Source organism: Drosophila santomea, chromosome 3L (genome assembly GCF_016746245.2).
Source record: "Drosophila santomea strain STO CAGO 1482 chromosome 3L, Prin_Dsan_1.1, whole genome shotgun sequence".
In the NCBI taxonomy this organism is placed as follows: domain Eukaryota; kingdom Metazoa; phylum Arthropoda; class Insecta; order Diptera; family Drosophilidae; genus Drosophila; species Drosophila santomea.
The window spans coordinates 18,854,056-18,865,953 of record NC_053018.2 but is presented as its reverse complement, the minus strand read 5'-3'; the positions used below and the strand labels follow the sequence as shown (position 1 = coordinate 18,865,953).

Genomic DNA, 11,898 nt, shown 5'->3' with positions numbered 1-11,898 from the left:
TAGGTATTTAAAAATAACTATTTATATAAGACTTATTTTTAAAAGAAATGCACAGTTTGAAAATACATTAATTGGTTATGTACATTCTGATTGGGGAGGAAACGAGGTTAATAGAAAAAGTACCACAGGGTTTTTATTTGAAAACCTACCTACCGACCTACTAGACTCAGTAGCAGCATCATCAACTAAAGCTGAGTACATGGCTTTTGAAGAGGATTTTTTTTTAGTATTGTTAATATCAACCTTGAAAATCCAATTAAAATTTACGAAGATAACCACGGCTGTATAAATATAGCAAATAACCCCTCATGTCATAAACGAGCTAAACATATAGATATAAAATATCATTTTACCAGTGAGCAAATTGAAAGTAAAACTATTTGTCTTGAGTATATTTCGACAGAGAACCAACTTGCTGATATCTTCACTAAGGCATTGCCTGCCGAAAGGTTCTTAGAAATACAACGTCTATTGGGATTACTACAAGATGACTAATTCAATGTCTGCAGATGCTGTTCTTTACTTTTATTTTTTGTTCTTTTATTTTTTATCTCATTAAAACCCTTGTTCGTTTTTCTTAATTTAAAATTTAATTCTTTGAAAACACATGTATATTTATATAAGTGATCTGATCGGTTTTTTCTGGGTTTTCAACTTGTCCTTGCAGCAAATGCTGGATCACATAACTTCTCAGAATTCACACCACCCACACTAAGTCCATTATAATTACAAATAAATTATTTTTAGTTTATAATATTAAAGATTGTACTTGTGAGGCGGTGTGTTGGAATATCCCATTTCTATACAGAAATACCATTTAGTTTTAATGACTTCAAGCATTATTGATTATCTTGCCTTTGGTCACACTGTTTTCGTTTCTTCTTTTTTATTTTTTTCTTATGCGAGCTAAGTTGTGCTGCTGGTGTTGCGGTAAATAACACATAACACATAAAACTAAAAAAAGCTGGCTAAAAAGGATTATTAATTACAATAATTACTTTCATTTGTGCACTAATGCATTGGTATACAATAAATTTTGTTATACACATTCGCTTTTTATATTTTTTAAAAATATTTTCAAAAACTTGTATATGAATTTTACAAATATAAAAAAATTGATCAGGTGGTGTCCGAGTATACGAAGAGAGTGCAGATACGCTGCAATGAGCAATTCATCTTTTTTCTAACCTACCCTTCAGTACCAGTCCCTATGAAATACCGGGGAATTCTCCATACAAATCGGCGAGGAATTTTCATACAACGGGCGTTCGGGCGAGGAATTCGAAATTCCTGGGGTATTCCCAGGGAAGGTCCTCTTCCGATGCGGCTGGGAACGCCTCTTCCACAGCCACATCATTCGCCTTCCTCTTCACAAACACCTCCAACAAGGCCGTCATCCTCGCAACCTGGTTTGTGGTTTACCTCAGCTGCCTAGTGTTCGCCTCCATCGCGGTTTCTAAAGCCCGAACTCGTTGGCTGATCTCGGCCAATTAGTCGTTTATGGTTGGTGGTTGACGGGTTTTAATCACAAGATCATCCTCTATTTAAAAAAAAAAATGGTACTGATATAAAAATGAAAGCAATATGATTTTATTTGGTTCACTTACCTTCAAGGAAGAAAACCACTTGGATGAACTTTGCGCTGGTTGTGACATCTTTAAAAACACTATAAAAAGTGATATTGTATTTAATTTGTTCTTCTTGTTATACTTCAATTAAATACGATTTTTTTGGGTCATCGAACTAAGGCAGCTAAAACGCCATCATTTAAGGTATGCCCGATTCATATTGAAAAATACGCCTACGGACTAAACACCTCCAAAAAAAAAATGTTTAATAAAATTAGCAACGGGAGAATGTAGACCCTAAGAAAAATGTAAAATGCAACTAGCAATATTTGGCTCTTATATGGCATCGCTATTGCTTTCCTAACCATATTAGTATTCTTATTTTTTCTAAATCGAGTGCCATATTCCCACTTGCTAATCAAATACCTAGAGCTGGGCGCATTATAAAAGCTACGAATATCTAAAAATCTCCTACCTATAATAAAAATACCTTCTGCGTCCTCTGTAAAAGAATCTACGAGGTCGTTGATAGTCGTGACTTTTTGAATAAAATATATTTTTTCGTCAAGAAGCGTTTTATTTCTCAACATAATCCCTTTAGCTCTATACATTTAGTCCAGCGTTTTTCAATTTTTTATTCCTTCCAATAATAGTTTCTCAAGCCCTCAAAATAGTCGTTTGTTTCTGTGATGACTCTTCATTTGACCGAATCTCTTACCGCGAGCCATTTCTTCATGTTTGGAAACAAAAATAGTCACAGGGGCTAAATCTGGAGAATATGCTGGATGGGTAGAAGTTCGTAGCCCAATTTATGAAATTTTGCCATGCTGACTACACACGTGTGCACCGTGCATTGTCCTGATGGAACAGCATTTTTTTTTCGCCAAATGCGTCGTTTCTGCTTCAAATCAATATCGAATCTGTCCAAAAGCTCTGAATAATATTCGCCGGTATCGTTTTACCCTTTTCAAGGTGCATCCAAAAAACTGTGGCCATGACTTGTGGCCGACAGACCCACCTTGGCTTCTTTGGTGCACGTTCACCCGGAAAACCACTGTCTTGATTGTTCTTGTCTCTGGTGTGTGGTGGATCCATGTTCGTCTACGGTAACGAAACGGCGCAAAAATTCGTTTGGATTGCGGTTGAACATCGCCAAACATCCTTTGAAATGGTCACACGGTTGCGCTTATGGTCGTGTGTGAGCAATCGCGGCACCCATCGCGCGGAAAGCTTTTTCATGTCCAAATATTCATGTAAAATGTGATGTACCCGTTCAGTTGAGATGCCTACAGCCTCAGCTACCTCACGCACTTTCATTCTCCGATCATCCAATATCATTCCATGGATTTTGTCGACGATTTCTGGCATGACGACCTCTTTTGGGCGACCTGAACGTTCGGCATCACTTGTACTGGTACGACCACAACGGAACTCAGTAAACCATTTCTTAACCATTGAAATTGATGGTGCAGAGTCCCCATAATATTTATCAAGTCTTTCCTTGGTTTCGGTGATGGATTTTTACGCAAAAAATAATGCTTAATTAGCACACGAAATTCACTTTTTTCCATTTTCGTTAAAATTCACGAGATCGTCTGCTTTCAATGCCTATAAAACGCAAACCAAAAAACGCAGCTTTCTCAAAATTTTACAGTCAGCTGTTAATCGATAACTGCTGACAGAGCAGTGTTGTATTTAGAGCAGTTGCGGCAAATACAAAAAGTCACGGACTTATCAAACGACCCTCGTAATTTTAAAGGTGTATATAAGACTAGAAAGAAAATTATCATCGTATCTCAAATATTTTGCGAGATATTAATTTATGGCAAAAAAAAAACATACATGAATCAAACCGAAAGAATCACTGAGAATCCAAATCAGTACTCGAGTATGAACAAATATGTTTGACTCGTTGCAGCTCTCTGGTACACACATTTGAGGTCTGCAAGAACACTCAAAATTTTCGTTTATTTAAATAGTAACAAGCCGAAGTCGCAATTCGGCGTGCCAAAAAGGTTTCAACAGAGTGAATTGCGCATTGGTAAGCGTTGTTTTTGTTGTATGCGAAATGATTGAAATATAAACCAAAGCGGAATGGATAGAATGAGTGAATGCTGAGTAAATGATTAGAGTACTCGGGTGAAATGTTGGTATTTTGTAAATTTGATTTTGATTGGAAACTCGCATAAGTCTTATAATTGAATTATTTTTGGTATTTTTGAATTACTGCCTTAGTTTTCTCACTCGCTCACTTCCCTACCTAGCTCACTTTCCTGACTCGCTCACTTCGCTTTTGGCTCGTGAAGGAATTAAATAGGGATGTCGTGATATTAAAAAAATATCGTATCGATTATATTTTTTTATCAAAACAAAATGATGATAATATTTAAAATATCACAAAAAAATATCGATATATTGATATTTTTGATATTTTTTTTTCAAATAAAATTTTTTTCCTCGCACAATAAACATATAAGTTTCTTATTAACTTGATTTCCATATTTCATTTCATATTTTCATTTAAACTTATTATATCATAACTTCAATTCATGGATTTCTTATACAGATCATAATAATAATAATACGGATAATTTTACAGATAATAATACATTTCATATGTTAATGCCAAAACTTAGAGTTTAGAGATTTTAAAAACACTCGTTTTTAAGCCGTCATCCGGCTTCGTGCGTCGCACACTACCCATTTTATGGCGGACGCCAACCGCTCTGAAGGCACTGAGCTTCCCGGAGTTATTAAGTATCTCATGGCCAAGCGGTAAAGGCCCGGCATTGTTGCCTTGTGGCCTTTCCATACTTCAATTGGATTGCTTTCCCAAGCAGCTTGAGGAAAGCTAAAATATAGTTTAAGCTCCTTGCTCTCCATGTTCTGATCGTCCAACTCTTTTGCAATGGAGCTGTTATGGCAGCTCATGAAGTCCCCCAAATCCTTAGAGCTGTCGACTTCAGAAATCTGTAAAAGTTTAAATAATTAGTATCTGTATTTCTAATTGTATACAAAATTTGAAATGTTATATATATATTATGTTAAACTGATTACATTTACAAGTTAATTAGTTATTTCTTATTAGTATTACTTATTATTATTATTACTAAGCAAAATTTTAGCTTGATGACATACCCGTCTTTCTTGGGCAGACATTGTGTTCTCATTATTAATTTCAAACACCGCCTCCTTCACCATCATTGGTGCTAGGTACATTTTCTTAAATCTAGGATCTAGAAACGACGATTTGACCAAGATTTTGTTTTGGTGATACGACTGAAATCTTTTATTGGAAATCCGTACAAACGCCTCCTTGGCGCGCTTTCCGTCTTCTGTCTCCATGTTTAATTTTTGTATTTGATTCGATATCAAAGCTATCAGAATTACCAAGCTAACAGTCACATACTGCTCTCCACTTATTTGTTCCGTGGCTGCTTTAAATGGCTGAAGGAGACTACATAGGTCCCTACATACCATATAGTAATTTCTGATGAATTCAACATTTCGGGAAGTCCCTTAGCGTGTTCAGATTTATTAATTAAAATTACTGCGACTTTGTTCGCTAGGTTGAGGAACGCTTGCATCATATCCAGACACGAGTTCCACCGGGTCTCTATGTTTTGGACTAGGGTTTTTATTTTCCCTTCCGGAGTGCCCTCATCCGCTTGCGCCTTTCTCAGTAGGTCCATCATGGCCGTGCTATGTTTAAAGTGCATCACGATTCGCTTAATTTTATCAAAAATATTGGAAAAGGACTGAATTTCCTTAATGGAATCATCCACAACTAAGTTAATTGTATGCGCGAAGCACGGCACATGCTTTCCATTCCCCAAGAAAAGTTTGGCAGCGCACTTCATATTATTGGCGCTGTCAGTAGTAAGAGTGGTACACTTAAAACGGTTAATACCGAACTCTGCGCAGGCCTCTTCCAATAAAGTGGTTATATAATCACTGGTATGCGACTATATTTAACACAAAAAGTATGTTATAAAATGTTTTTTGATAAATAAATAAGAAACAAGTAACATATCAACAGAGCACAAGACAAACACGACAAACAATGGACGACCAAACACAAAACACACGAAAAACACAAAATATTTAAATTTAAACAAAACCTGATCCATTCTGGAAGCTTTAAGGCATATGGAATTCAGCGATTCTTCATGTAGAAAATGAGCTGTAATTGTGAGAAACGAGCGAGTCGAGTTTGGGATCGTTACAGCGTCGCAGGTGAACGCTACGTCCTCCACAGAACTCAAAATCTCTGTTAGTGTTCCTACACATCCAGTGTATTTATCCTCAATCATTGTTGTGATCTGAAAATAGATTTAAATTTATGATGATCTATCATAATACATAAAATTTCTTTACTACTTGCCTTAGATCTGCATGGCATTTTATAATGCGGCACACATTTTTACAAGTTAATTAGTTATTTCTTAGGAGCCCTTGTAATCCTTCCTTCTCTACACACCGCACTGGCATGTTGTCTTTACAAATCATAAAACGATTGCGTCTGTGATTTCTTTGGTTTTGAAACCATCATCTATAATAAAGTGAAGATACGTTTTTATTTTTAATTATAACAGGTTTAAAACACACTTACCTTTAAACGCCTCAGCAGTCTTAAACGACTCGGTTATCGTGAGGACATTTTCGAAGTTTGTTGACAGCTAAGAATAAAATAAATTTATCTATGTTTGAGCAACGTGTATGTACGCGTTTGTTCTTCGATTTTCAGTAGAAACTTTCTGAAATCTGAACATACACACACATACATACATATGCCATATGTACATACCTTCTTTTTCGCACATTTTACGAAAACATCGTAATGTTTATTTTTAAGGTGCGAGGACATGTTTAAAGTGTTTCCACTGGTTTTTATTATCCTTTCGCACAGTTTGCATTTTGCAGTCCCGTTTTTTATTTCAGTGTAATTTGTCACGTGCGCGTGTACTCGGTAAAAGCGTCGCAATCATAGTGACCGAAGGAAAAATATAAAAAAAAAATCAAAAAAAATATCGCAATACCGATATTAGGGCAAAAAAAATGTCACGATATAAATATATCATTTACAGAAAAAATATCGATTTATTGATATTTTGATATATTATCAACAACCCTAGAATTAAACGTCTTTGTGCTTAGGGTTACTTGCTGATGCTTACTGCATTCGGTCATAAAAAAATTAAGTCCGATTAAACTGTATTTCATCTTTTCTTCGAAGAAAATTGAAATGTAATTTAAATTAAGTGCTCAAGAGTAATCGGCTTAAAAGTTTATTTATATTCAGTAGCTGTAATTTTCTCTGATTTTCCACCCTGTCCATATTATTAAGTAATTAATTTAAATTATTAAGTTCCGTTTACTTGATATGCGCATTTTATGGGGTTTCTGTCAGGTAATAACAGGCAATTAAATCATTAAATCTTCAGACAAAGCAGCAGTAGTGGCTGCTACTTCGGGACTATTTCGATGAAATTGCTTGTTTTGGTTACAAGTTTTAATTGTCGCTGCAACTGAGTGACTAAGTTTCTGAGTTGCCAAACTTACCCGCATTAGCTCAAATTTAGCTGGATTTAGGAGACTCCTTGTTAATTTAGTCATTCTCGTTACTGATCCCTGATCTAATTCGTAAACCTCTCGGATGACATCAAAGTCAACTCGTCCGTCAGGGGTTTCAAAATTAGCTTTAAGAGAATTATTTCTTATAGACTTGTTACTATTTAAGGTAATGTGAGGTTTCTCATTGGTGACTTAAAGTAATGATACCTCCTTGATCATAAACAACACCCCATTCTTTGAACCCAATATTTTCAGCAATATTAATGTTTTTATAAAAAAGCTTTGTCAAGGAATCGCCTTTTATATTTGTTTCGTGCTCGAAATAGTTAAATATAAATTTCCATTTCTTTAAAATACCCTTTTATTAAAGCAAACAAGTAAATCCATCCATCTATTATATCAACTGATACATTATACGTTATGTTTTATTATAGCTACTTCGTCACAAGTTATCAGATTCATTCATTTCCCTAATGGTTTTGAAACGACGACGGACTAAAAAAATATAATTAGAGTCCCTAAAAAACATATATGTTGCAGTGGACCTGCAATATATGCTCTAAGAAAACAATTTTTCGGAATCATTCCATCTTGTATTTGTGACTTTTTTTTCTTTAAGAAGCATTTTCGCCAATATTTTTTTTTATTTCCCGTTTAATTAATTTTATCAATTTGAGAATGTTGGTTTTTTTTGGACACCTTATTATCTTTCGTTTTAAATTTGAGTTTTCTTTCCTCAGCATTTTAATTCGAATTTGTTTTTCATCACTTTTTTTTTATAAGATATATATATTTTTTGAAACAATGTTTTCGTGTTTTTATGGCACTGACGACCTTACAGCATTAAAATTTATTTCATCATTATTGCAACTATTATATTTCATACGGTTTCGATCTGGAATTGTTCCTTTCTTCAGATATTTTACCCCAATATCATTTGGGAAGAAATTATCGTGGCATAAAAACAGTGATGAAGTGCTCGCACTTGTCCGCCCATTTCATTAAAATTGTTGGATCCTTTTCAGTGTGGTAAACTGCACTTGTTCGCACTTTTGCTTGCCCTTTTTTTTCGGCATAAGGTAATTTCAATGTGCCAATGCAATGTTTTTATATTACAAATTATACATTTTAAATCAAACCTTCTTCGAAAAGCAGCAGCACGTGGTATTACGAAATAACGGTATTACGGCGCGTAAAATTACGAAATTAATCTAATCTAATCTCACTGCTGTGGTAAAGCCAGGAATTTCATATACTTCATTTGAGTACGTTGATGCTTCAACGAAGCGCAAAAGAGAACCCCTAAGCATTAGACGATCGGAACAAACATCGCTAATGTGGCAGTGTAAACTTTCCGTATTATGGAAAAAATATGAAAGTTCGGACTATTGATTAAATAATAGAAATGGGTATTCAGTAGCTTAGTGGAACGCAATGCTCGGAGCTCTGCTTCTGAGCCTGAATCCTGAGTGGATCTTGGGGGAACAAAAGGTCCAATATTGAAAAGACCTGCCGCACTTGTGGCTCTACTACAGGCTACAGCGCAGCTCTCTGCATGCTGGAGTTAGTGTGAACGACCACTTTACTGTACGTAGCTCCTTGACTTTTATGAATAGTAATTGCTCCTGCAGGAACGACTGGAAACTGATTTCGGTCTATTGTAGTTGCCTGATTAGAATTAATTTAAAAACTAATTTTCGAAATCGGCGTCCATGGAGCCTCCTCACAATGTCTGCGCTTGGAACGCACATTTACTCCTATGCTTGCATCTAAAAATTGTATCCAAAGAAGGTTTGGAATGTTGGATTTACTGTTCCTCTGCTCTAAGCTTATTTGAGCGGACTTAACTGAGTCTAAAGCTTCCGAGAGAAATTGTGCAGTGGGAATCGAGTTAAGCTTCTTCCTATTGTACCGATCTGTGTCCTGAATACTTGTAAAAAGGTGAATTGAGTCATTTGGAATTTGACTTTCATCGGAAATTCTAGATCTAAGCAAGCTAATATCATCAGACGTCATTTGGCCGGATGCTATGTTATTAAGTGCAATTGCAAACGGTTGGTCATCTCGCTGTCGCATTATCTCTGAGTTCAAAAAACCTAGAAGGACTCCACAGATACGATCCAAATATAGCGCTGTATGGATCATGCGACGGGGCTTAAAAATCCAGCGATCACATACGATCGCCGAACACGATAACCGATATACCTCCGAAAGGTAAAAAATTTGCTTTAGGCGAGAGTACAAGTGAGAAAACATCGTTGCACCGACCAAAGAAATTTCGTCTATTAAAAGAATTTTAAGATCAATAAGTCTTGAACGAAGTGTATTCAACAAATCAGGGCTTAAACTTCTAAATGCGGACCCAGCCTGATTTACAGGAAGAGAGAAGATGGAATGAAGAGTGGATCCTCCAATCCCGAAAGCACCTTTGCATGTGGGAGCACACAGTAAAATTTTTACAGAAGTTGGGTCGCATCCTACTCTACCATTATACTCCTTGGATAGGGACTGAAATAAGGTTGATATTAGTCTACTTTTGCCGACACCTGCTCCGCCACCTACGAACTTATAAAAGGTTCGATTTATCCTTGCATTATGCAAAACATGTGTAAGGAAAGTTTTTTGCTCCAAATTTAGAGATCTAACTAAATTTGCTAAGTTTAAAGGGGATATAAGTGGCGGAAGCTTTATTACCCGGATATTGCTATCCGGATCAACATCTAACAAATTGTTGTTTAACTTTAAAACATTAATTTGAGAAGATATTTCAGTAATTGCTAGTGCCCTAAACTCCTCATTAGGTTCGGCCTCCTCGTCAGGAGTTTCTATTTTTGGTAAACCCGAATTTTGTATTAATTGTACAAGGAAAAAAGCGTCGTCTGAGGTAGATAAAACTAAATTATCAAATTCGCTTGAGGCATCCGTCTGGCTATTTAAGTCAAAGTTAAATATTGAGCTTGTAGTTGGAGTTAAGGGTGATAATGGCTCATTTTTGGCCTTTTTTGAAAAAGCAAGCGATGCACAAAATTCTTTTATCTCATCCAATATACTTTGACCTTTGCGTACACCACTTAAGGTATATGTTACGCACTTTATTTTATCGGATACAGCTGAATTGTTTTCCATTTTTACAAAAGTTTAACCAAACTATGCAATGACGCAATGACTGTGCAAAATGACTTGAGTAAATGCTTTCATTTAGTATGATGTTCTACCCGAACTCTTTCAAACGCTTCAATCATGCAAGTATTAATGCGAATCATTTTCGGTTGTATCCTACAATAGTGAACGTGCAAAAGCAAATCAAGTATGAGGTGATTGTTAAATACTTAAAGTGTGTTGAATGTTGCTGGTCGAAGGCAAATGGATCGATTCATATACATGAATCAAACCGAAAGAATCACTGAGAATCAAAATCAGTACTCGAGTATGAACAAATATGTTTGACTCGTTGCAGCTCTCTGGTACACACATTTGAGGTCTGCAAGAACACTTTCAAAATTTTCGTTTATTTAAATAGTAACAAGCCGAAGTCGCAATTCGGCGTGCCAAAAAGGTTTCAACAGAGTGAATTGCGCATTGGTAAGCGTTGTTTTTGTTGTATGCGAAATGATTGAAATATAAACCAAAGCGGAATGGATAGAATGAGTGAATGCAGAGTAAATGATTAGAGTACTCGGGTGAAATGTTGGTATTTTGTAAATTTGATTTTGATTGGAAACTCGCATTAGTCTTGCTAAATACCGTATTTATAATTGAATTATTTTTGGTATTTTTGAATTACTGCCTTACTTTTCTCACTCGCTCACTTTTCTGACTCGCTCACTTCGCTCTTGGCTCGTGAAGGAATTAAACGTCTTTGTGCTTAGGGTTACTTGCTAATGCTTACTGCATTCGGTCATAAAAAAATTAAATCCGATTAAACTGTATTTCTTCTTTTCTTCGAAGCTTCCGAGAGAAATTGTGCAGTGGGAATCGAGTTAAGCTTCTCCCTATTGTACCGATTTGTGTCCTGATTACTTGTAAAAAGGTGAATTGAGTCATTTGGAATTCGACTTTCATCGGAAATTCTAGATCTAAGCAAGCTAATATCATCAGACGGTTGGTCATCTCGCTGTCGCATTATCTCTGTAAGTTCAAAAAACCTAGAAGGACTCCACAGATACGATCCAAATATAGCGCTGTATGGATCATGCGACGGGGCTTAAAAATCCAGCGATCACATACGATCGCCGAACACGATAACCGATATACCTCCGAAAGGTAAAAAATTTGCTTTAGGCGAGAGTACAAGTGAGAAAACATCGTTGCACCGACCAAAGAAATTTCGTCTATTAAAAGAATTTTAAGATCAATAAGTCTTGAACGAAGTGTATTCAACAAATCAGGGCTTAAACTTCTAAATGCGGACCCAGCCTGATTTACAGGAAGAGAGAAGATGGAATGAAGAGTGGATCCTCCAATCCCGAAAGCACCTTTTCATGTGGGAGCACACAGTAAAATTTTTACAGAAGTTGGGTCGCATCCTACTCTACCATTATACTCCTTGGATAGGGACTGAAATAAGGTTGACATTAGTCTACTTTTGCCGACACCTGCTCCGCCACCTACGAACTTATAAAAGGTTCGATTTATCCTTGCATTATGCAAAACATGTGTAAGGAAAGTTTTTTGCTCCAAATTTAGCGATCTAACTAAATTTGCTAAGTTTAAAAGGGTTATAAGTGGCGGAAGCTTTATTACCCGGATATTGCTA

At 36.0% G+C, this 11,898-nt stretch overlaps 1 protein-coding gene across 1 annotated transcript; it reads right to left on the bottom strand.

Moving 5' to 3' along the window:
* Nucleotides 1-4,232: 4,232 nt before the first annotated feature.
* LOC122756443 (zinc finger BED domain-containing protein 4-like) lies at nucleotides 4,233-5,287 on the bottom strand. The gene is made up of 3 exons (XM_044005961.1): nucleotides 5,120-5,287; nucleotides 4,707-5,015; nucleotides 4,233-4,538 (listed from the first exon to the last, which is right to left on the bottom strand). Exons 1-3 carry the CDS (start codon nucleotides 5,285-5,287, stop codon nucleotides 4,233-4,235), a joined length of 783 nt encoding a protein of 260 aa, XP_043861896.1.
* Nucleotides 5,288-11,898: the final 6,611 nt, after the last annotated feature.

Coding starts and splice junctions, on each gene's coding strand:
- LOC122756443 (XM_044005961.1), bottom strand. CDS start 5,287: ATGCACTTTAAACATAGCACGGCCATGATGGACCTACTGAGAAAGGCG. Junction 5,016..5,119: donor ACCTAGCGAACAAAGTCGCA/GTAATTTTAATT, acceptor AGTCTCCTTCAG/CCATTTAAAGCAGCCACGGA. Junction 4,539..4,706: donor TGTCTGCCCAAGAAAGACGG/GTATGTCATCAA, acceptor AAACTTTTACAG/ATTTCTGAAGTCGACAGCTC.